The sequence below is a fragment of the Etheostoma cragini genome, chromosome 1, assembly GCF_013103735.1.
Source record: "Etheostoma cragini isolate CJK2018 chromosome 1, CSU_Ecrag_1.0, whole genome shotgun sequence".
Taxonomy (NCBI): Eukaryota; Metazoa; Chordata; class Actinopteri; order Perciformes; family Percidae; genus Etheostoma; species Etheostoma cragini.
Window position 1 is genome coordinate 16,689,696 of NC_048407.1, and position 26,664 is coordinate 16,716,359.

The following is a 26,664-nucleotide window of genomic DNA, read 5'->3' on the forward strand; positions in this document are numbered from 1 at the left end:
AAAGTAGAGAGAGAAAAAGAAAATGAAAACGTGATAGTGAGAGAACAGGGAGACACGAGGACACAATGCCAGGGTGAGTGGGAGTGTGTATGTGTGTGCGTGTGTGTGTGCATGAGCAAGGCGCGGGAGGATGAAAATGAGATGTTCCTAAGACCATGGCGTGGGAAGGAATCCTTTTACGTAGATTCTGGGGAAACCTCTCTCAAGGGAATATGCCAGAGAAATGTGCCTGTGAGCAGGGAATGACAATTAAGAGAGAGAGAGAATGAGAACACTGTATTCTGTCAGCAGCAATATACCCTTGCTGTAAACTCTTCCACGCCTACTCGTAATGCAAGTTGAGAGAAGCTAGAGAAATCTAGCAATTAACCAATATTATTGGAAGACTGAGTAAAAGACCCTGGCAACCTCCGCAGTGCATCTGCACAACAGTGTTAAAGGATTTTCTCTCTCATCTGTGCTCCCGTGTCTTGAGGAAAGTCTTACCTCAGTGCAAACTGTTGAATCTGAACCCAGTTTTAAAGTACAAAGAAAATCATTTCACCTCCTAATGTTTATTTAAAAGCGTTAGCTTATGAAAGTAACCCTCTGTTCCTTGAATGATATTCACCCATGTCTTTAATGGGATTTGCCTCCTGCATGTTGAGCCTCACTGTTCTCTGCTTTTCACCATTCTTGTTGTTGCTATGACTTCCCCGCACTTGAAGCTACGCAGGAGTTGTGCCCACAATAAATGTTATGAATCTGAAAAGGCACCAAGCATTATTGAAAAGCCAAGTCAAGCAAACATGACACACTGATATGATATGAGATATGCTATTAACTATGCACTTTGTTGATTTTACATCAGCAAGTGCCATACACCAGGATAGTAGAATCTTTTTTTAAATCTTTATTCCTCCTATCTTAATACAAATTTCACATGTTTTTAGAAATGCTACCACTGGCTATGGTAACAGTGTCTTAGAGCAGTTAAATTAATGTCTTAATGACGATTGAAGAAATCTGCCATTTAAAAAATTATTTCTCTGACTCCATTTACAACGGCTTGTAAATTGTCAATCTTACCCACATTTGTTTAGCCATTTTTGTTGTGATTTTTCATGGATGTAGCTAGCTGTGTAGCTAGATGACAAGGCCATTCTTCCTGCACAGGGCTTCGTTGGTGGGGTCGTTTTGTTATAGGTAAACGGCTGCACACAAATAAATCCAGGCAGTCCTGAGGCCTGTACTATGACTCAAGATCAACATGCCCTGGATTTCTTTCAGTTACCCGGCTTCACTAGCCCTGACAATCGTGGTCCCGCATAAGGTGTGTCACGACTGGTTCAATCAACATAGGGTTTCCCAATCCAGCGCCGTGCGCATTCATATAAGAGGCGGTTGAATATTAATATGATTTTATATTTATTAACTAAATCCCCATCACCAAGCCCACCAGACTCCTTATAAATAATCAGTACTTTTATCGTCGTATAACACAAACACATACGTAATTCCCTCCGCTGAGAAAAAGAAAAAAAAAAAAGATGTCATAAAGATACCCACCGGGAATGTTACCGGGGTTGTCGGTCTCTAATATTTGAACTTTTCTGAGCACGCTTTTCTCTCTCTCTCTCTCTCTCTCTCTCTCTCTCAGCACCGAGCCCCAGCGGATCTTCTAAGGTTACGCTGTTATCAATTGAATACTTGATTGGTCAGTAGGCGGTGCTTTTACACGGGTTGATCTCTAATCTCCAGCATAACCTGCTCCCGACAAGGTTAGGTGTTCATCATAAGTTACCATGGCAATGTAATCCGGTAACAAGTGATTCGTCGTTGTGATACTGAAAACCCTGTGTTGAACCTGAAGTTACCTCGTTAACTCCGGATCTTGTTTCATAGTACAGGCCTTAGTTGGAGTAACAGATTATGTATTTAAAGGCTGCATTGCAGCAATATTTGAGCCTGGTTGAACTTTTTTGCGAGTCGTTGAGTCTTCAATATATATTGTACACTGCATAAAATTATCCTGACTCTTCTTCACTTAGAATTATTTGGTTTGGTTTTGTCACCATAAAGAAACCAAACCAATCTAGTGTTGTATTCTTTGCATTCTTCTTAAACTCACAAGTCAGCCATCCTCTCAATTCTAACTAGTTGATTAATAACTTCAAACAATTAATCACAAATTATAGATAACACCTAATGTAGATTACAATATTTGTAAACTTTCCTTATCTCCTCACCATTCAGAAACAAGCTTTTAAACAAGAAAAGAAAGATGATAAAATTAAAATGGAGAAACAGGGAAGCATATAAGTTATTGATGACATTTCTAAGAATATGACGGCAAGCTCACCAACAAATTTACAATTTTTATTACCTTCCTAACTGAGTGGGTCACCACAAGGGGAATATTTTAGGCATTGGGAAGAGGCAGCATTGTGCACTCAAACTGAGTCTGATGGCAAGGTTTCTGATGTCCTCACCCAGTGTACTGTGTTCTTATTCCAGATGGACAAGAACAAGTGAATGCAAGGAACTATTAAGTGAAATACTAAGTGTAGTCAAATATTATCCAAACCTTTAACCAAAGTAGACAATGTCTCAATTGAGTTTGATGGTTTATAATGAATTGGAAATAAAAGTTTGACAATAAGGAAACTTAAACTATAAATTAGTAGTTTGCATTTGACTTTCTTATAACATATGCAGCTTTTTTATACGTTCTGTATAATAAACATATTATATTTTGTTTGGATTAAATTCAAAACAGGTTTGATAAAAAAATCCTGTGGAGTGTAGATAAAATACTGAAATGAATCAGATTGATAATTAATTGTTTATTTATTGTTATTTACACCTTCTTATTTTGTACCTTTTTAAAACTTATGGTATCAAGTGGTTTGGCAAGTTAAAAGTCTCAAAAGAAAACTTATATTTGTACAACTAACAACAATTGTTAGATATCCTGCAAAAGCTGGGAACATGAAATGATCTTGATTAAAACAAGACTCACTGACAGAATGCAAGGTTTGGGAGCAGTGTGATTATTAGTGAAATGAAAGACATGACTAGACTCAGATTTGCATTGATTTGCACAACCTGGCGCAAAGACATGTCCGTGCAAGTTGAAAATGTTTCAAGTTGAGCTTAAAAAAAAGTTAAGAAACGGCTAGAAAATAGGCGAAAGACTGGAGGGAAATAACTGCCAGAGTCTGAGCTGAACACACTTACAGCTTACAAGGTTTGGACTGTCTCTGCGTGAGTTTTGGGAAGATCATATTCAGTATTAGATTGATCAAGTGAGATGCCAGAATACCAAAAAAAGGCATGATGTCAATGTGGGGTGCTACAACTATAAAAAGCTCAGATCTCATAAGCAATTATGAGCCCACACTTGGACCTCCACACATACACCACTGAAACTTGTCCTCTTTAATAATATAAGACCTTACATAAGGCATTTCTATCTCCAACTCTGTGTCTAAGCCACATAAAGAAGTTAATAATTTAGAAATGTTATGTAATTGCTTTGCATACTTTTAAATCCTTCAGTGGCTTACCAAAACGTGTTAGAAAAGAAGTTGTAGTTCCTAGTGAAAGGTATGTTCATCACCTGCCTGTGGGCGGACACCAACTACAGAATTTAATATTGAATAATTAAAAAGTAAAAGTAATTTGTTAATGGGGTCTTGTTCTCCAGTGAGGGGACCATGGAGCGTGGGATTGGTCGGAGAATCGGAGCAGCCGGTGTGGTATTACATTCCGTTTATCGCACCGTTGTGACGAAAAGAGAGCTGAGCCAGAAGGCAAAGGTCTCGATCTACAGGGGAATGTTCGTTCCTACCCTCACCTATAGTTATGAAGACTGGGTCATGACCGAAAGAACGAGATCAAGGGTACAAGCGGCCAAAATGGGTTTCCTCAGGAGGGTGGCTGGTGTCTCCCTTAGAGATAGGGTGTGAAGCTCAGTCATCCGCTGCTCCTTTGCTTCGAAAGGAAACAGTTGAGGTGGTTCGGGCATCTGGTAAGGATGCCTCCTGGAACGCCAGGCACGTCCAGCTGGGAGGAGGCCTCGGGGAAGACCCAGGACTAGTTGGAGAGATTATATCTCTAACCTGGCCTGGGAACGCCTCGGGATCCCCCAGTCGGAGCTGGTCGATGTGGCTCAGGAAAGGGAAGTTTGGGGTCCCTTGCTGGAGCTGCTGCCCCCGCCACCCGATACCAGATAAGCGGATGAAGATGGATGGATGGAAGTAATTTGTTAAAACATTCCATGATTACAAACCTTTGATTAGCATTACAGAGCTTTCAGTGTTGTATAATAGCTAGCTATTACATGTACAATATATATACTGTATGTATATGTGTATATATATATATTAGATATAGACTTAAAATTGTTATTTTTGTGTAAAAGGATTTATACAAATATAATATTAGAATGTTGAGTTGCATCAGTCTACTCATTTGCACATTTTCTCAGTGGGCTGAGAACACTGCTACATTATGTAGAGTAGAAACACAAACTCGTCATAGCGGCTTTCAAATAAAGCTTTGAGGTCCTGCTCAGTCTGAAGCTACACTCTTGCCGAACTCGCTCCTCTTAACCCTCTTTTGCCAGTCAGTATGCTGTCAGTATGCTGGCACTGACAGCACCAAACAAATGTGTCTGCAGTTACACAGAGAAGGTACAATACACTAATGAAATGAGAAATTCAGCATTCCTTTTATCTGCTAGGTAACAAAGCTATTTATTATGAAATATATAGTAACACAAGTGGTACTGTTGCCTTCCCTGGCCTCACTGTATAAATGCAATTCAGTTTGGTTCTCAGCACCAAACTGCAGACAAAGTTAGCATCTAGCTTTGAGGCAACGAAATCGTCATCCGCACAACAATGCTTGATCTCTTGTAAAAATTACATTAGATATCATTTACCTGACGCTTTTATCCAGAGCAACTTACAATTGCTATGTCAGAGGTTGACATGATATGCACGCCTCTGGAGCAACGAGGGGTTAAGTGGCTTGCTCAGGGACCCATGGGTAATGAATCGCAGTGGGAATCGAACTCGGGTCTCCCACACCAAAGGCATGTGTAACATCCACTACTCCCTCACCACCAAAAATGCTTCAACAAGAATCCTCTATGGCCTACATGTTCTAAATCAGATAAGATAAAACTTTTATCAAAAAAAAGAAAAAAATTTGAAATTGGAGAAGGTGGGTGGAGTGCTACTGAGGAGGCAGTAACAGAAAGAGATTGTGCAGGTGATGGGAGAGAACAACAAAGCCTTTACTATAGATTTTTCAACAAATCAATCACTGTGCAGGATAGTGAATAACAACAGCAAAGCAAAGGAAGGCCCTGGCAGCGTGGGTGAGATGCTCCCTTGCCATTTTGTCTTCTGTGGGTTTGAAATAGAGGTCCTGCCAATTTCTGTTCTTTCTTTGCACGCCCTTAGTTAATCTTGAGAAAGGTGGAGTCTTTGTTGTGTACATAAAAGGGGCAAGTTTGAAATGTAATAAAATGTCTGCTAAGAGAAGGATATCAATACCTTTTATTTTACATGTTTATCAAAATTGCTAGCAATGCAGCTTATTATCAATAAAGTACTTCAAGTAATAATTAAAGTCAATTTCGCGTGCTACAAATACAATACACAAAAATAGAGCAACAGCTAATTGGAAGCTGATGATGAGGTGGTGTAGTCACCTTGAGCTGCATAGCTTTTGCAGTTGGGTCTGTGGCGTATAATATGACTTGTTCAGATATTTTGGTCCCTTTTTGTTTTATGAGTAATAACTTCACTAGAAAATATGGGTGGAGAAGGCTGCATAAGACCTTTTGCTCCTTATGTATAGATACTAGCTCCTGTTGCTCTCTTCTGCCATCATCTTTGTTCACACATTGTTCAAAGGTCACATGAAAAATGCATGAATGTGGATGGAGGATCTTTCTGCTCGTGTATGAGGAAGTGATTGTGTACACAGGATCTTGCTCAGTCAGTGACAAGAAAGGATCTCAATAGGCTAGCTAAGACAGTTATTGGGCTTCCAAAGAAGCACCCATTCAGTTAAGGTTGACTGGAAACCATTTTCTCTGCAGTACATTAATAATTCTTTGCTATAAGTAAACATCCACATTTCCCATGAACTGAAGAGGGGACTTTACTTACTGGTCCCATTGAGCTGTTAGCTCTCAATTATCTTCTCTGAGAACCAACCATATCTGTTTTGTTTGTTTTTTTCTCCCTCAAACTTTATTTAAAGCAACATCAAATAATTATTTTCTATCTTAAAATAGTGTTTACAAAGTCATTTCAGTGGTATCTCAATTTGTAACAGGGTGAACGACACTTCTGCATTTGCTTTGCGGCCCTCTATCGGGTAAAACCGCACTGTGCAAGTTTGCCAGATCGGGTAGCGGATCTGTAGGTCGAATGACACTGCGGTAATGGACAATCATGCTTCAAACCTGTAGGGGGAACAAATAGGAAAAGTGCTTTGCTGTTGCTTTAATGTCACACAGAACATGGGTGACATGACATCAGCCATCCATTTCATTGTTAGTAAAAAGAAGAAATGTCCAAAAAAGTTACATTGCATGTCAATTTAAATTCTGAAATTAAAAGTAATACAAAAAAAAAAAATGATACTGTACATCATACTATACTAATAATAATAAATATAGCATTCATAATAATCATGATTTGCTATTAAATTAATAAAAACATGAATATGAAAAAAACATCTGACCCAAACGTTGATGTGATTAACTGTGCATTGCCTTCAGATTCTAAAGCCTTATGTATTGGAAAATCATTTAACTATTATTGTAGGGCTGGAAAAATTGATGCAGTATTGCAGTATTGTTTTTAATGTACAGAGGAAACTAGAAGATATATCTTTAAAGTCAGACCAGGGCACATCTTACATCTGTAATCTTACATCTTACTTCTTTTCATATATATCTTTATGAAGTTATACTTGCCAAACTGGTGTCTTACCGTCATAGAACTTATTGAACCAGTCGGTAAAATGCACATTTGTAAGTGTATGACATTGTGAAACCTCTCCCTGTACAAAGACTTAACTCAGGAACTCAAGCCATTATCATCTTTGTATGATTATTATTATTATTATTATTATTATTTTTAATATGGAACACAATTCAATATTCAAGGTACTTATTATCACCACAATTTAAACATTGATGAAGTCATTTTTACTTCAGAGTCAAAATTGTAATCCTTTTCTTTTGCTACAACCATAATCTTTAATCAATTTGCAATACAATCTCTCAATTTAATTTTACCAACCTGTTGATTGTATCACCATGTTATCTTATTCAACTGATAAACTGATTAACTTAAACACAAAGATAACAGCATCTTGCTTGCAGTCACTCACAAGATAAAGGGATGTATTTTCCCATATTCTCATTTTATTAATGTTTTCATATCTTGTTCTTCTCACCACACTGAATTTTCCCTCAATGAGCTGGATGACAATGACATTTTACTGTGCCTTTTATAAAACACAGGATGTCACTGAAATCATGTAGTATTTCTTTTCCGCATCCATCTATATAATTCCAGTATTTTAACAGCAGCCATAATGCATTGTTATACAAATGTCTAATTACACAATTCCTTTTTTTTTCTAATCCTTTCTCCAGTGGCCGCGTGAAACCATTGCTTGGCCGATTCAGCGAGCTTGAAGCCCTGCTGTCTACCATGAACATTAAGCCAGGCAGCATTGATGCTGTCCTGTTGGATGCTGGCTGCTCCTCCATGCAGATGGATCAGGCAGAGAGAGGCTTCTCCCTTAGCAAGGATGGGCCCCTGGATATGAGAATGGATGAAAAGAGGTAGGTGATTTGCAACATACAGTAGGTTTTTCTGGCTGATGCATCTCAATTTTATTTAGCAATGCTGCATTATCAAAGCTGGAAATAAAAAACACTTCTGTACTGTTGAGTTACCGTTGCCTTGAAATTGCTTCATTACTCATTAGAGCAATGTCAAAGAGCAGCGAACAAAAAATGCCTAGCCAATATGGGCTACCAATAACATGGGCCTATTAGACTTTATTTATAGTATTTTTCTCTTAAAGTTTTTAGTAAACTTTAAGTGACAAATAAAATGTCTGAAATGTTTAACAAATGAAAAATCTATTTAAACAATTGGATTAACCTGTGTTTTCTTGACAAGCGACCTCTTGTTGCTGTGTAAATACAGCTGTCCGGCTGTCTCAGTAGCAAAGGAAGCCAAATAACGTTACAGTTAATAATCCCTAAACAAAAATAATAATCCAGTATTAGTCAAGCTTTCTTTTGAATTTTAATATTGGCAATAAATGTACAAAAATACAAAAGTGCATTCACAATTGAATTTGAACAATTTGAAACTTTTATTATTATTTTTGCAGCTATTAAAGAATAACAAAATGCAGTTGCTTTATATTTTAATTATGACAGCATTATAACTCCACATTTGTGAAGGTTGATGCGTGACGCTACTAAAGTGCGGCATGTCACGCATACCCTTCTAGGATTTATTGAACCTAAATCTGTATGTATGTATGTATGTTTGTACAAAATGGATATATGTACAGTATATGTATGTAGGTATGTGTTTATAGAAGCATAGATTGATACATTTATAGATAGATAAATTAAGAGATATGCATATTTAATTCAATGTGTTGCTTCTTGAATTTTCTCATATATACAGTATACGTATGAATCACTTTGCCACGTTAGCATAATGTGCAAAGCTACCAGCTAAGATAAACCATTATAAGCTATTGCACAAGCTGCATTCCTCTTTTCATCCCTTCACAATCAATCTATTCATAACTGTCAGCCATGAAGGTTTTCAGCTGTATCTCAGTTGTCAGGATTCGCCACTGTCAGCAAGTGCGTGACGTCAAGCAGCTTAATTGGGCTTCTCTTCTTGTGCGTAGGTACCCCGACATGCCCTGCGCTGCTGACGTTGTGAATACCTTAGATCAACAAGCACTTGCATCCATCCTCACTGCATATGGGGAAGAAAGACATGCCAGGAAAATAGCTTCAACCATTGTGGAGGCACGGCGTGTCAGCCCCATCACCCGGACACAGCAGCTGGCCAGCGTGGTGGCAGGTAGCTAGACACTGTCCTGATTAATTCCCCGCAGAATTCTGGAGGCTGCGAGGGAAAATGAAACATGAGTGGAGTTATTAAGGCTGTCTCCCGATGGGATGTATTTGCCTCAGAAAATCAAATGTACTGTGACCTCAGTCATCATCCTGCCTTAGTTTTGGGTACCTTTCTTCTGCACCTACCAGAGTTGAGACAGTGGTGGGGTTGGCTGTAACAGAATGTGGCTAATGCCTTGAAAACAAACCGCAGCTCACACACAGTAACCCATCTCTCTCTCCTTCCATGTGGCTGTTTTGCTTAATTTTTCCGTTCTTTTCTCCCATTTCTCTGGTTACAAATATGCTCACACACTTGTGCATTAAGCTGGGATTACATTGTTTGTCTTCACTGATTTTTTTTTTTTTTTAAGAAGTATGCCTTCAGATTTGAGCTCCTGAACAAGTGAGATGTCATTTCACTAGGTATTGCACAGAGTAGTATGTGCGTCAGTGTCACCCTGGGAGAACAGGTGTAAGTGAGAGCAGCTGTTTGATCTTTTTTGAAGAGCAAAATGAGTCACCACCGATGTTTATTTGGAACAATGCAAGAGGTTTTGATTCAAGAAAGTTCCAGTGGGGCTCTATGAACAATTATTCTTTATCTTGACAGGAAAAGATTTAAGTCACAGGAGAAATTATGAGGATTTCTCCTGATTGTTTTTATTTTTTAAAACATTTATCTTACACATTTACAGCAGTAAACAGGGTTGGCTGTGGCTCAGGTGGTCGAGCGGTCGTCTATCAATTGGAAGGTCGTGTTTCAATCTCTAGCCCTGCAATACCATGTCAAAGTGTCTCTGGGCAAGACACTGCACCCAGAGTTGCTCATGCGAATGTGTGTGCATGTTTATCTGATGGGCACGTGGCACCTTGCATGGCAGTCTAGGCCACCAGTGTATAGATGTGTGTGTTGACTGATGCCTTTACAATGTAAACACTATATAATGCAGTCCAGCCATCCATTAAAATGGGTTTAAAATGCTGGATGTTTCACATGAAAATAACAAATAGTGCAGCACATAATGGGTTTTATTTTTCCTTAAAGTTGTTTGCATCAGCATCCAATGGGGTAACCTTTTTTCTTGATGCATTATTTGACTTAAATTGTTCAGGAATATATAAATACTGCATTTACTTGTGTACAGAAGCATGGCTGTGTGAATGAGTGGGATTTTGGAGTTGTATTCAGTTACTTTTCCAAATATTAATCAGTTACTTTTCAGAATCCACATCTTAACATAGGCTTGAATCAAACCACACAGCACTTAAATAAATAAATAAATAAATACCTCAATACCTCAATAAAGCTGCTTCACCTGGATTTACTCCCATTATTTCTTTCTTCCAAAACAGTGGTGAAGAACAGCAGGAGCAAATGCCAGGAGTTTTCATTCAAATAGAAATATGACTGGTGTATTAACTGCATGCCAAATTTATCAGAGTACACAAGGCCAAATTGCCTCCTAAATTACCATATGACTAGTTGCTGGCACAACTACAACAATATAACATTTACATTATGCACATTACGCACTGGGGTTAGATTAAATAACTTGTCTTTGATTAAAATTAATTTAAAATATAGTCCCGGTCTCTCTCCAGTTGGGATTTATGTATATTTGACACAGTGGTGTCAACTGTAAATCCAGTATGTGTAAACACTAGTGTCCCAAGGAGGTCCCTTAATATTGGATGATTCTGCAAGACACAATATGTGCCCAGTACCAACATTCATTGCAGTGTGACGTTTATGTTTTATTGCTAGAGGAAATGGTGTGAAGGTTACTTTTGTGCGCTAAGTGTTTGTCTGCATTGGCGTTTTTATTGGAACCCGACTGATAAAGGATTTCTAAGGCAGATACCGATACAAATATTTGGTTATTTAAAAATCTGATATGCCGATATATCGGCCGATATAACCCAGAAACGGGTTACGAAACAAACTGATTTCCCTAACATTAGTTATTTGTAGTTATTTATAAGTTCTCACTAAAATAATATGATAATAATTTGTTTTAACAGAATAGAGGAACATCAAAATACATTAAAGTTCTAATAAATAAAATGTATAAAAATACAAACTTAAGATATGAAACTTAAAGTCCTTTGAACAAAAACACAATAACGAAAAAAAAAACTAGCAACTTTAAAGTAATTTCACACATGTGGTCCAACGTCGTTATAAAACATATCCTGCCAGCTTTGTAACGATTGGACAAACAGTGCACTTTGCCTACAACTACAACTGATTTGTCAAAAACTAAAGTTTTAATTGAATTTTGTGAACTGAATTTAAATTGTGGTAACTGAATGTAAAGATATATGGAGAGGTGAATTTTCATTGATGATCATATTTTACTGGATTTCAGTTTCAAACAAATAAATTCAATTTCAAACTATACAAACAATGCAATGATTCAAATTAAACAATACAATTTCAAATTACGTGACTCAAATTCAGTTTTTCAACTTTTTTTCAAGTTTAGCAATTTAAATTCAAAAATAAATTATTCAATTCAGTTTCTGTTGGCACATATTTCAGCCCATATAAATTGTCTATTATAAATGCCAATACCCATAGAGCGGGAAATGCCTAAAATCGGCCGATAATGTCGGCCCACCGATATATTGGTTAGGCTCTAGTTTTTATATTATATACTGTGAGGCACTTTGTAAATTCTGTATTAGTAGGAGCTCTGTAAATCATTGATGACTTTTCTGACATTTAATAATAATGAGTGAGATATCACTGCCAGATGCTTTACAAGCTGATATGATAATATAAACGGCTCTACAAATAGCCACAGCTGTGCCTATTGGTTTCGTTGTGCAAGTGCGGCCTGTTTAATGATTGAAACGTGGCGTTATTTTTTAGCTGACAACCTACAGTGTGTTCTGTTTCTTGCCTCTGGGTGGGAGGGGTGGTTTCCTTTTATGTGCTAATGGAATCAAGACGGCCACCAAAAGTGACCTAGAAATTTAGCATAAAAACACATTTATATGGCAGAGGCAGCCATGGTGACACAACCACGTCATACACCTGCGATGGTGACAGAAAGATTCCACAGCCATTAACAGTTTTCTTTTTGTTAAAGGTGTTTTAAGAGAGAGCCTGAAATGGAAATACAGTAGAATTCTACCCAACATGTACATTTTATGTAAAGTTGACTTTGCTAAATGCTGACAGCAAGAGTCAAGTGAGATACATGTAGATAAATTACAGCACAAAATGCATTCAACAAAACAACCCAATCACTGTATTTTACTGTGTGCGTGTGCTCGTGCGTTTGTGTGTGAGTGCGCCCCCGCGCTTGTAGCCTGAGGGGAAGACATGGATGCATTGATTTAGAGATGCCATCAAGGTGGTTAACGTTAATTTTGACCCAGAGCAACAACAGTAAACACAGGTGGTGATCCACTTGAATTAATTCAACATTAGCACATCAGCTTTCACTGCCAGTTTGAAATGCATTTAGAAAAGCTCAACCTTATGCAGAGTTCCACAAAATGGCAACAAAAGAAAGCACCCTGTTATGCCTTTGGAAACATAGTCTTGTCTCTAAAATGTGTGATGAATATAAATGTTATTCCTTACACGTTACATATCAAAATTGCATATTTGTAGTTTTTGGCACTTTTGTTATCGTTTTGGTTTTTCAGAAATGTGTTAAATGCGTAGCTAGATCAGCACAGCTAGCTAGTTAGTTGCAGAGTATGAGGGCGTGTCACGCTAGCAGCTGGGAGAGCATTAAAAACTGTTATTTGGAGTAGTTTGTGAACAGTGTTTTCTCTGGAAAATGGTATGTCCCTTTGGGGTGGGCTTTGGGCTTTTACACTTTGTAAACACAACGAAGGAAAGGTAAAAAGCACTTAAAGTATCAAAAGTCATTTTCTAATTTTAAATGTCAAATATTAGAAGTAAAATAACTTTGATTTTAAACTTTATTGTGGCTTCCCGGTAGTTAAGCATAATATTCAGGGTTTCCACTCCTTCTTAAACATCTAATTTAAAGTCTGACATCAACAAAGAGAAGAGGAAGAATCTTTCACTCCAACGTACGAAAAACTTTCTTGCAAGTACCGCCACAGGTGCATAACTTTATCTTCCCCACTGTCACCGTGGCGGTCATTGTCTGTTATACTGGCGGCAGAGCTTGCAGTAGGTGTTTCCCTGACGCTATCCATTATTATGCTTCCTGATCATCTTTAGTTTTGGCGCTTCAGGCATTACATCACCGACTGAAATGGAGCATGCATTAACTTGCAATCTAGGAATTATGACTCGCCAAACAGCCCTTTTTGCAGTCCAGCAAATGTATTCTGATGTTATTTTGTTGAAACAAGTAGGGGAAATGTAGTGGAGGAAAAGTACAAAGTTTCCAGAAATAACATAGTAAATACAGACATGGGAAAATACTACTTCACTACAGTAACTAAGTATATGTAAGAATGTCTTTTGTTACATTACAACTCTGGTTACGAGCTTGCCCACTAGCTACAGCAGCTAGCCCCACAAGTTGTTTCTGCGTCACCAAGCTTCCAGCTGCACGTGGAAATGAATTAGACTGTGCAACTCTCTGTATCGTATCTCTCAGTGTCTCAGTTGTTGTCTGGCTCAAATTGAAAAATGTCAACTTGAGCAAATACATCATCTCATCTGTGGTGCCACCTCAAACATAGTTGTGTCAGTGTTCTCCTGTTACACTTATTCTTTTGTTGTGAACAAACTGCTGCTTTTTGTTTGCCCAGTGACATCAAAAAGCAGTAAAAACTGTTGTCCAAATATCTTATTGTGGGATTTAGTTGGGATTTTGCCTTTGTTGGTGAAACATCAAATATAGCAAATTAAGATAACGCAAAGGTACAGCACAGCTTTGATGCTAATTTGACAGTGTTCACATGTTAATCTCTTCTTTTCTCCATGGATCTGTCTGTAGGACTTTTGAAAGATGAAGTAGAGAGAGATCACATGGCTTGGTGAGGCCAGAGCAGGGCTGGTCCTTGCAGCACAGGCATTGTATTGATTGCAGTGTGAGTCACACCTTGGGCTGTTTAGTGCAGGCGGAAAGAAATGCCACATCACTCACTTCTCTATCGCAGTTTCTCTTTAGGTCTATATAAGTGTCTTATTGTTAATTTGTTGTCTGTGTGGGGGTTAGGAGTTGGTCAAGGTGGAAGCAACTCTTCACATGTATTGACACAAAGCCAATGTTTTGTTTCCCAACTTTAATATGCAGCATATTTTTTAATTATCTTCCTCTAAAAGGAAAGGTGCAAATTGTTCAGGAGGAATGAAGAGGAAGTTTGTGGTGGGGGAGAGAATCACGAATCACTTTCAATAAATAAAATATTATACAAATTGTTGTTTTTAAACTGAAATCATGGCCTTGTCAAGTATTAGTTTCGTGCTCAGTAAGATTTAACTTGAACTTGGCGTTCAGTGAACTGAGCGATCATGAGAGGCATTTGGCTGTATTTACCTCAGTATTTTAGCGACCCATCAGCCATATCAACATCATCTCCACCCTCCATCTGCTTTGCACGGAGCCTCTAATGGCCCTGCCGCTCAGTCCTGCTGCAGTTGTCTTTCCACTGCTTACAGTGGCTCCTATGTATTTTGCAGTAAGCTAGATTTTTTTTTTGTGCTACGTCAATACTTTTTTTCTTTTCTTAATGTAATGACTCCGCTTGCGTTAATAATATAAGGCAGCCGACTATGTCTAATAATTCTCAGTCAACCAGAAGATATAGCATATAAGTCAGAGGAATGGTTGAGTCAAGAGGCTTCTTTTATTCTTCTGACTGGTAGAGATTGCAGCCATCTCAACCTCTTTTGTGTTATTTACACACTAATAACACCCGTGGGTTGTTGAGGTTGTTAATGAACCGTCAGGACACAAGTATTTTGAGTCACAAGAATCCAGGTATAGTTGGTGGTGTGGGAGTGCATACGTGGTGTAGCAGTCCCCCACTGTGTTCACGGATGGCTGTTCAGGTTTGACAAAGATAGCCTCCTTCAATCCTCCATCAGATTATATCTTGTCCGTCCAAAGTTGCCGAACTCACAGTACTGTCTCTTGTGTAGACTGTGCAGTCCTGACCTTGAATAGTTGAACCTCTTGAGCTTGTTCAGTGGTTGTTTTGTCTCTGTACATTCCTTACTCTGTGCTGTATGTATTATATTGACCTTTTGATATCACGTCATTTCTATGGATGGTTAAGGTTTGGGAAAGGTTAAGGTTACGGGCAGTTAGAAAAAATACTACATGATCATGGTTGAAAAAAAGCCAACAGACACTTCTGGTCTGAAACTGTTTGTGGGCATAAAAGTCCCAAATGCTGCCAACCACATTCTGTATGCTGTAAGACCAATGCGGGTTCACAGTGCATGGGTTTGAATTGAATTTCTGTCTCTGGATGCAGTCAATCTGGATTTCACTTCTCAAAATGTACTCCAATGCAAAAGACACACTAGTATGGTTATGGTTGTTAGCATTGGACGTTGGAGAATTTTGCAATTTCGTGTATAAAGTTCAAACAGATTGAACTGAGTGAAGTGCAAAAGATGGGTGAATTTGTCCTGGAAGAGACTACGTCTGGCTCATCATAGAAATTAATGGGGAGCGAAATGCGATATGATTGCCCCTTTAGTTTGTTGCTGGGTTAGTAAAACGCAGAAATGCTGTTTTTACTAAAGAGTTAGTGAAATATTCCAGACTACCACTCCTTAGGGACTAGGGCTTCAACAAGTGATTATTTTTATCATCGCTTGGTCTGTAAAATATCAGGAAATAGTGAAAGAATGCTCATTGCAATTTACTTAGGCTAAAGGTGATGTCATCAAATTGTTTTTGTCGGACCAACAGCCCAAATTACAAAGACATTCAGTTATGGTGACATGAGATAAAGCAGCAAATCTATAAGAAGCTGTAACCATTCCACATTTAGCAATTTTGCTTAAAGAATTACTTTAATGATAAATCGGTTCTCTAAATACTTTAACTTTCTGTTGATGGCCTTATCAATTAATCGACTTATCGCTGTAACCTAAAGTGACCACGCTCCTCTCAATTCATCCATCTGCCCCTCTTGGTGTTTAGGTCTCATTTATCATTTCTTTAAAGTTGTATCTACCTTTATATAGCTTCTCCTTCACATTTTTCCTTTTTCTGCCTGTTTTCTTTTTATATGCAAATAAAACAACTGTAAAATTACAGTAATAACAAAATATTTTAGTGCATTAGAATTATAAGATCCACTCACTCTGACTGTCTTTGTCCCTAGGATCGTTTCCTGCAGCTGTCGTCTATGCACGTAAGGACCGCCTCCATCGACCAGCGCACGTGGCCACTAAGACTTTCCAAGCTCTGCGCATCTTTGTGAATGATGAGCTGAACGAACTACATGCTGGGCTGCGTGCGGCCCGGGCGGCACTGACGCCTGGAGGACGTCTCTGCGTGATCACCTTCCATTCACTAGAAGACAGGCTGGTCAAACGTTTCCTCCAGGGAGATGACTTGTCTAATCTAGATCAGTATCACTTCAGCCCGAGAAAGCAAGGCACTGGGAAGGAAAAACTGGCGGACGAAAAAAGTGATGGTGGAAGCGTTCATTGGCTTCCTCTGCGAAGAAAAGTAATCACCCCAGAAAAGTACGACGTAAAAGACAATCCTCGAGGACGCTCTGCTAAACTAAGGGCGGCACTCCGACGTTAATTATGTGACGTCAGTTATGAAATAACAGAAAGTTTCTCTTTTTACCCAAACATTTGAGCTGTTCCACAGCCAGAGTAACTAACATACCTAAAGCAAGTTTGGCAAAGGGTGTTGATGCAGTTACATAATAACTCTCCACTATATTTGTCTGATGTGGAGGCTATTTTTATTTTTTCTAAATAACTTGTTTCCTAGAACCCAATTGGAGGGAAGCCATTGAGGGTTGTCGTCCTTGACGCTGAATCAGTGGTTGGTTTGGGCGCTGCACATTGAAGAGGGAACTCTGGGTAAGAGGAAGAATGAATATCCCACACAATATTCCCGCTGGTTGGAACTCTGGTTGGATCTTCTAAACTTTGTCATTAACAGGTGAAGTGTTTTTCACAAATGTCAACAGTAGTTGGCAGTGACAAAGACTGTTGTGCATAGAAAATTGGACTTTCCAAAATTGGATCAAAATGGGCATCAAAAACAAACAAATCAAGAGCAAAGTAACAAGTAATCTATACTCAAAGGTCTACTCACAAGCTTTCACTTACATCTTAATGTCAATTCAATGAGCAAATAAAGTTGTTTCATGTAATATTGCATTGTTCCACATTTAGTTCACACGATGCCTGATTCAGCTCTATTCACTGAATGAAGACGTGTAAGATGTGGTTAAGAGCTCTGAAAGTAATAGTAGTAGTAGTAAGCAGAACTTTGATTGAAGATTAGTTTTGTTCCCAAACGTCGAGAATAAATGTGCAATTATGAATTAAATGAAGATACAATAATGAATTAGAAAAAAGCTGATTATGTTTAATTTAATATATGTATGCTTAATTTTTGGCCATCATAAGAAAAACTTCTAATTGAATTAAGCGGTTTCCATTTTAAAATCACACTTCTGCTGGGCAGCAGTCTGTCTTTCACCTTGCCCCAGCACTGATAAACCTGCCCAAACTCAAGCCCATACATTGTGTGATTAAAATTAGAAGTTAAACTCTTTATATCATATTATAAGTAAAAATATGTGACCTTTGTGTTGTTTGCCTTTTATATTATATCTTTTTTACACCTCTAGTTTGATACAGCACTGTTATGATCCTGTAAAATAATGTGTTTGAGGTTGAGTGATGAATTTAACCCTCTGGGGTGCAAGGGTGCTTTCAGACAAATGATTTTGGCATGTTCTGAGGATGTTTAACAACTCTTAAGAAGTATTTTCAAAGTACCATAATTTTTTTTGTATTCAGCACAAGTTCAGCTACAACATCAAAGTAGAATGTATTTCTTGATTGTATCTTTGTTTTAAACTTGTTTTGGTGTGCTATTTGCATTGCCCATGTTTGACTGCATATTCGGTGGTTATTGCAGCAATATATCTCAACATGTAGTACAAAAAACACCTTTCTCATTGACGTCTGTATTTGCCCTGGACCCCGCTTTATGAGTCGCTCAAGTAAAACTGTACTGTACCATATGAATCAGTAATGTCACTAAATACTGAAGGATTCAGTGCCAGAAGTAAATGAGCTGGGGGGTTGTTCTTGGGCATTCTTTTACCTTCAACTGTAAGCAGATGAGTTGTTTTGAACTCTACTATTTAGCTTTGATTAATTGTAATTGCTCCATCAAGATTATTAACACTTCTTTAGTCCATCTCAGTTTACTGCACTCTAAATATACCCTTCTCGTTACCTTGGAAACTAAACAGCGCAAGTTACATTTAACTGTGTCTAAAATTATATGCTGTTATAATGTAATATGAAATAATGCCGTATCGTTTGAATACCCCTCCCTTTGGACATCAGTGTATGTGGAATATGTCGTGACATTTCATCCTTTGAATACTCCTTGGTTTTATATCTGAATCACACTTTTTACTATTTATGGTAAGAAAATGTTACTCACGACTAGATTTCACACTGATGCGTTGAAGTGTTAATAGAAATAGAAAAGAATAAAGCAACATGGGAGAGATGTCCATTTTTTAAGTGAACATATTTACTGGAAATGAGATTTCTTCTGAAATTGTTCCTAACATTTTTAAGTGGTCTTTTGTATTGTCTCCATTTTACGTACTGTAGTATTGAAGTACTGTAGGCAAAGTGGAACTCAACTGATTATACTCAGCAAAATATGTTGACAGGTCTCGGGGAGTAATGATACATATGTGAATAAAGTTGTTGTTTGAAGACTTTCGTGTTTTCAGAGGGAGCTGTACGAAATCTGATTAATGTCTCAAGAGATGTCATTTGAGTAAAAAATATAATAATATAGCTGTAATATCTATAACCAGACATCTGCATATGAATGCAGAAACTGCAGGCAACCCGTCAAGATTTTAATATTGGAAGCAGTCTGTTTTCCGTTTGTGGTCCAATAAGTATTGACCAATCATGTTCGAGCGGGCTTTGGTAGCATGCAGGTAAACATTCCATCTAAAGTGCAAAAGAGGCATAACATTTACACACAACACATGTACAACGTAACACAAATGCAATCTTGAAACCTGTTGCCTATCATCTGACGGGTTAGCTTTTTACTTTTTTAAATATATGTACATTTATATGGAGATATCCGTTTATAGTGACATCTCTGTCAAATTGTCACGTCTTAAGTTGCTAATTGGACCCGACACACATAAGAGGAAGTCTTGGCCTGGATATCCGCTGGCTACACCGGAACCCCTGAAAAAAAGACTGTTGCCCCCAGAGATGGTCCGATGCCGATTCCGATACTTGAACTTGCGAATCTGCAGATACCGAGTACTGATCCGATTCCAATGTGGTATATATTTTATTATGTTTTAACAACTGTATACTACTATCCCTGTATGGATGTGATATCATGTGATTTGAAGTCGGTTTAGCTCAGGTTAAACTCTTTGTGAAAAATGAGCAATAAACAAACAATGAACACCGTAGAACTTTATTTTTTCATCTAGTTTAACAGTCAGTTATAACGTTAAAAACATAAATAAACTACTATAACGTAGAATTTTTTTATAGTGCTTTATTATGTGGTATTAGATCGGTCCATAAACTCCAGTACTTACGGTATCGGAGGCGGTACCGATACGGGTATTATATCGGAACATGTCTAGTTGTGCGAGAGACTGAATCTCCGCCAGACCAATTGGTTTTAAGATTGCATTTGCCTCTACAAGCATAACACATCCAGATCTGTCTGTACCTGAGTTATATTGTGGGTAATAGGCAGCAGGTTTTGACAAGGAAGAAGAATGTATGGAATAAAAAAGATAATAACTCTGATTCTGCTGCATCAATTTGAATTCTTTTTTAAGTACTCTTTTAAATTCAAATTTGAGGCACTTACACTTTACTTGGATATTTCCATTGTTTGCTTCTACTTCACTACCTTTCAGGGGCAAATGTGTCATGGCTTGTCAGGAAACAATGGCGAGTTTTGGATTCAAATGCAGTTAAGAGAAGAAAGTTTATTTAACAAAACACTGTTCACAAACTGCTCCAAACAGCTCTACTGTAGTCCAGCCTTTACTTCTGTGACGAACATGCGTCACTTTGTAACACGTTAATGCTCGCTAAGCTGCAAGCATGGCACGCCCTCACACTCTGCTTCTGACTTGTTAGTAGTCCTTACCTAAAATAATCTAGTATCATAATCTATTTTTATAATCAATTAATCTATTTTGATAAACAGTTAATCATAATTTTTCCAAAAGTGAAACATCCTTGGGTTTCAGCTTTTTGCATTAGTTTTGATTGATTTGCTGCTTTTATAAAGTGAATATCTTTGAGTTTTGGACTTTTGGTTAAACAAAAGAAGTTGTGTGGGGCATTTGTTCAGTACTTTCATTCATTATTAAAAAGATAAATCTGTAGATTAATCAACAATGAAATTAACTGTCAGCTGCAACCTTATTCTGTCAATGCAAAATAGCTGCACATTAAAATGAGTTGTAGGGGGTTGGATATTTGACCTCATTTGGATTATTGCACGTAATGCTCAGCAGTTTCAGAAAATTCTGTAAATGTTGGGGTTAATAAACAAATCAAAACCCTCATCTTCATGGAAAACCCTCATGGAAAATCTAAAAAAAAAATCCAGATGTGAAACTTATACCAGTAGTGCTCTGTAAAAAAAAACTGGAGAGACATCTTATCCACTGAAAATGTATCTTATAACAGACGTCAGTTGTAGGCTTGTACTGAGCCTTTAATAATTTAAAGAAAAAAAGAGTTAGATGAGTAATACTGTCAGTAACTATGGGCTTTGAATATGTGCTATTAACGGACCACCTCATGTATTTTTATACAGGAGGATCATATCAGGATTTTAAACATCAGCAGCATGTAAAACCAACAAATAAAAAAATTGCACAAGACAAAGACAAAATAAAATATGACAACTGAAAAGAAAGTGCTGTCGGCTAAAGCATAAAGCAATAACTCAATTTTGTCTTCCCCAAAAATGAATGACTATGCACAACCTCCGGATATTTATCTACTTCTGACCGTAGCTTTTTTTCTTGTCTCCATTCCTGACGGAGAGAAGCGAGGCAGGCAATGTGACCATTTACTGTCTGTGTGAAGATAGAGACATGCGTCAGCCTGTGGCTCCCCCTCTGACAGACTGAAGAATGTATGAGTTTCACAGTGTTGGAGAGCAGAAAACTCATTCTGTCCACATCTTTACTTCCCTCTCTCCTACTCTCAGTCCCCGCCCATATCTGCTGCTCCACCTGCTATTAAAAGACTTCTCACTGAAAAACTCTGAGGTCAAAGCAATTTGAATAATTTTTGTGATTGACGCAGGGCCTGCAGGTCTCATGAGAAGAAGATCCAGTTGGAAAAGAAGACAGCCATGTTGGATAACAGCACAATAGTGCACAGCCAGGGGCTACTATCGTGTTTTTTTTAAAACTTAGTTCAAGAGATTAAACTATGACATTGAAAACGTTTATTGCAAGTCCTCCAAATTCATCACCTTTAAGCTGCCAAAAACAAAAATAGAGGTGCACAGTATATCCTAGAGCTTAAGCTGATTGCAGCCTCTTCGTTATATCTGACCCATCATGAGTAGGACTTCTGGTGGACAGGGTGACCTGATGTCAGCTCACTTAAACGAGAGCATCAAGCTGAAGGAAACACAACAGTGGCATCCTCGATCACACCCAGTTGCATGTTTGCATCTGATTATTTCTGCCTGGCTGTATAACAAAACCTGCCTCAGCCAAAAGGGAGTCCCATAAACATAATCTTTTTCACTTCCCACATCTAAATTGTAAAAATCATGTTGTTAGTTCAAGAAGCTGGGAATGAGGGGAAAATAAATAAATAATACTGCAAACACACACTTTTGAAAATGTTCTCAATGATTTGACCAACTGAATGTAGTGTAATGTAGTCTAGCATAGTTTTCTGTGACAGGGGTAAGTGTAATTGGTTACATGCATGACCCCATTCACAAGTGGCATTAACACGTGATCAGTATCTGAATGCATTTTAGTGCCAAGTGTAAATTCACAAAAACAGAAAATATTGATATCAGATTTGCTATACCACATCTGGATATAGTTGTGTTCATATTCAAATGTAGTCTGACTTGCATTGTGCGTGAATCTTAGCATAGTGTGAACAGTTTGGCCAAAATCTTACCTAACTAAACCTCTTGCTTTTATCTCAAGATGTCTTGTCTAACCTGCCCAAAAGCTACCCTGATGCAGCAGCAATGCTTTATATGTATATAATTGATTTTGGGGGTGGCAGTAGCTCAGTCCATTGGGAGTTGGTCCACACACGGACCAAAGTATGGTGGTGGAATGGTATCTGGAGAGGTTCCAGTTCACCTCCTGGGCACTGCCAAGGTGCTCTTGAGCAAGTCATCAAACCCCCAACTGCTCGGGGGGCCTTTCCATGGGCAGCCCCCTCACTCCGACATCTCTCCATTAGTGCATGTATAGGTGCTGAGCATGTGTTTGTAATTCAGGCCTGTGTGTAATGTGTTTAATAACAACAGAGTGTAAATTGTACTTTCCCCTTGTGGGACTGATAAATGATACATTATTTATTTATTTATATATTTAGATGTTATTATAGAAGGAGAAAATAGGAGGATTATTTGACTACTCAAAATGCTTCTATTTAAGCATATAACAAGAGATTTGCAAGGAAAATCAGCAGGGACAAAAGTAAAAAATATTTTCATCAATGTGTTTGAATATAAGTAACCATCACCAAAATATTGAGAACGGGTTAAAGATTTGAATCGCCAACATCATCATCATCATGTTCTCTGAACCTGCTCCATTAAATGGAAGTTGATGATTTGTGGTTTACTTTGTGCTCTGTGAAATTTTGTTCAAGACCGTGTCACCAAAATGTGTTTTTTATCGGTGAATGCTCCACCAGGAAAATAACATTCATTCATTCATTTTCCCTATACGGAAATAAAAAAAATGAAAGTAAAATTACCCTGGAAGAAAAACAAACACACAACTGCCTTTGAATACGGTTGTGAGAGGTGATGTGGCAAAACCTTGATACGAGGAGTTGTCTGTAATCAACACCAATGAGGCGATATATTGGATGGTGGAAGCAGAGTAAAAGCACTACCCTCCATGTAGGTATATGACTAAATCTTACCACCCCCCCACTTACTGCCATTAACCAACCGTAGGGAAAATTGCCTGTCTGGGTTCAAGCCTGCAATATTCCCAGCAGTCGTCCATTTGGCTCTTAAAGAAGCACCACTCTCTCAAATTATAGTGAAACGGAGGTCACACACTGAACAGTCACCCTGGGGTTAAAATGATAGAGTTTGTGCGAGTGTAAATTACTTTATAACACAGGACACCTTCACTACAGTCTTAAATGGATACCTTCTAAATCTTGTTTTATAGTTATCTTATCAGTGTGAGCCCTGTTGGCTGGTGGATTTTGCCATGCCAATGTAAACACAGGACTGAGACTGTGATCATTTTCTGGCAGAGCAACTCTCATGTTGTGAAGATATATTATATAGTATTGCTTTTAGCTCCACTCCCTATTCCAGGCCAATTGAGCATCAGCAGCTACACTAAAGTAGAATGTGAACTATTACGGTAAGTCACTAATCAAGCTTCAAGTTCCTTTCATAAAACATATTTAATTCAAGTGATCAGGTAAATGATATGCTAACCCTAACGACAAACCTAATACTTAATGTATTTTCAAAATGACATCCTAGCATCTTAAGGTCTTTTGAAATATTATTGCCTTCTGAGGGACATATGTATCAGCAGTAGCCACTAAGCTAACAGTAATGCTAGCCACAGATGCTAAATACGACAGGTTGTGCACTGTAGCAACCCGAGTGTGCTCCCGCAAATACTTTTGCAAAGATTCACCCCTCCCTGAAAATGATTTACAACTTAAATTCTGTCTGCACCATTTCATACTAAAAAATATTCAAATCTAAAGCAATGCAATAAAGAGCAATCTTTAAAAACATGAAATGACAACAAGATTTGAAACAAGCTTTTCAAAATACAAAAAGAAAAACAAGGCAGTAGGGACTTAAACTTAATAAAAACATCATGGGTGGCTTTACTGCTTTTCTGATACATCCTGCGTTTCTCCTGTTATTATGATGCTGACCGCCCACTTCTGCTTGCATTAGGGTAAAGACATCCTGTCCCTGCAACATTTGTGTTGGGTCCCCCGGGACCTGTTGGAACCTAATCCCGCTGCAGCAACATTAACGTGGGCCTACAGACAGAAAGGATGGGTTAGAGTGTGTGGTCTGTTTGTGACCAGGTCTCTCCGACTCTTTGCTTAGCACTAAGAAACAACGTGTGGGTGTAAGAAGCGTTTTGCTTGTGTCTGTGCTGTGTGCTTTAAAGACAAGCAGTTGGGGTGTGCTGGTTAATTCTTGACAGGTGACGCACTTTTGGATTTCTTTAGATGGTTGTCAGACACTAGGAACAAACCTGTGGGTGTGTGTCTTCCAAAGCTTTTCACTGAAGCCAGTAGTAGTTGCTCTCCTCCCCCGTCACCCCCACCTTCGCCTTCTCCTCAGCAGCAAGGATGGGTGGGAAGTGGTGCAACCTCCTCTTGGTCAGCGCGCTCAGTGCTACAGCTTATGGGCAGCAACAGATGAGAACAGCTCATAGCACTGTTCTCATTCATGAGATATTGGCTTAGTCTTCACATACTTGTATGTCTTTTATCCAGAAATATGACATTGTGAGTGATCCGGTCTGCCCGGTGTCGCGCATTAGTACCAGATGATCATAGCACATAAAGACTTGACGCAAAGCAGGTGGGAAAGAAATGACACCTGAGTGAAGAAGAAATATAAACAGACTCCAGCATGTAGAGATGAGCTACAAACAACAAATCCTGTAGAAAGTAAAGAAAACACATATTTCTTCTCAAGAGAAGCTTTATGTGAATGTTCATTTTCTTCCTTTATCAAAAGTTTCACATCAGCTGCAGCCATCTTGGTTGTTTTCTCAAATTCCACAGCGGTGCACCTCTGTACAGTCATTGTCTCAAACACGATAACAGTATCAAATAAACATGAGATTGCAGATTTGTCTGGTTCCCAGGCAACCAGAAACAACTTTCTGCATCTTTTTTCTTTGGTAGGAGTAATCTGTTAATATAAATGTATATGGTACAGTCAAACTCACGTAAAATATCATTAACAAAACTTCAGTTTTTTAAATTTGCCCGTAGAGACATACAGATTGTCTTGGTTGTTTAGTTTGCGGCACCCCAAACCAAAGGTGAGTGGTACTTTGAGGCGACTACAGCAATAAAAGATGAATTTGTTGTTTAACTGATCAATAATAGTTTTCAGTTGTTTTAAAATTGTATTAGCAGCTATTATTAGTAGTGTTGTTGAACTTACAGTATATATCACATTATGTTATCCACATTTGCTTACAGTAAAGTTTTCTGTAATCAGGCCTGTTAAGGTGCAGGTGGTTGATACACAGGTCTGTGAATTTTTATATGCAAATGACTGTGCCCTTTATATGACCAATTACACATTTTATTGTTTTATTGAATATAATGTGGTGTCCGATCTAGAAACTTACTGAACTCAAATGTTGTGTTCAGAAAACCAAATTAGATTTTTAACACCTGAATCTCTGGATAACTGATTCCTTATTTTGGTAGCAAGTCATGTTCACACACACATCAATATAACATAAAGATACAGACAGATACAATGTTGCCCTTGCAATAGCAATGAATTTTTTTGCGTCTTTTTTTCCCCCCTGATGCCCAGGCATGGACATATCATGAAATTATTTGAATACTGCCCTAAAGCACACTTGTGTCAAAAACAGTAGGTATAATTCAAATGTTAGCCTTGCACCTCTTGCCTGTGCAAACACGGTTTTACTCTCACTATGTTATTCAGAAATAAAGTAAAGACCACTTTAATGACTTGCTGGAGCAGTGCAACATTCCACGTACTACTCTCGTCTGCACCTTAGTGATTTACCTGCCAAAACGACTTTATGTACATCCACGAAGTAAGAGCAGAACGGAACAAGGTGTTTTACTTGCTGCATTCACCCATCATGTTGAAGCCTCATGGAATTAAAGCAAAAAAATTCTCCGTCTGTGATTGAATTACAATTTGTAGGTCATGGCAGAAATCTGTATGTTGAAGGTTTATTTTTTTTGCATGCATATTTGTATTTGTAAAATATGTACTGCTCTGCTGCAGTGACGTCAGAAAGGTAAAGGTTCTGAGCAACAACTGGTCCATGTTTCATACCATAAGGGATAAAAATGTACTGTGCAG

General features: G+C 38.2%; 1 protein-coding gene across 3 annotated transcripts in view; it reads left to right on the forward strand.

The window, feature by feature from the left end:
- Positions 1-25,619, forward strand: part of mettl15 (methyltransferase like 15) — a 55,892-nt gene extending 30,273 nt beyond the window's left edge. Inside the window, exons 3-8 of one of the 3 annotated variants that reach the window (XR_004657049.1) lie at positions 7,670-7,861; positions 8,959-9,137; positions 16,460-17,264; positions 18,773-18,777; positions 20,683-20,684; positions 25,609-25,619. Coding sequence is in view for 2 of the 3 variants with exons in the window: in XM_034874755.1 (XP_034730646.1) it covers positions 7,670-7,861; positions 8,959-9,137; positions 16,460-16,890 (802 nt within the window). In the remaining variant the exon portion in view is untranslated. Of the gene's footprint in view, positions 1-7,669; positions 7,862-8,958; positions 9,138-16,459; positions 19,089-20,682; positions 20,685-25,608 lie in introns of those variants that run through there. The other 2 variants (XM_034874755.1, XM_034874745.1) reach the window with 2 other exon arrangements.
- The last annotated feature ends 1,045 nt before the right edge of the window (positions 25,620-26,664 follow it).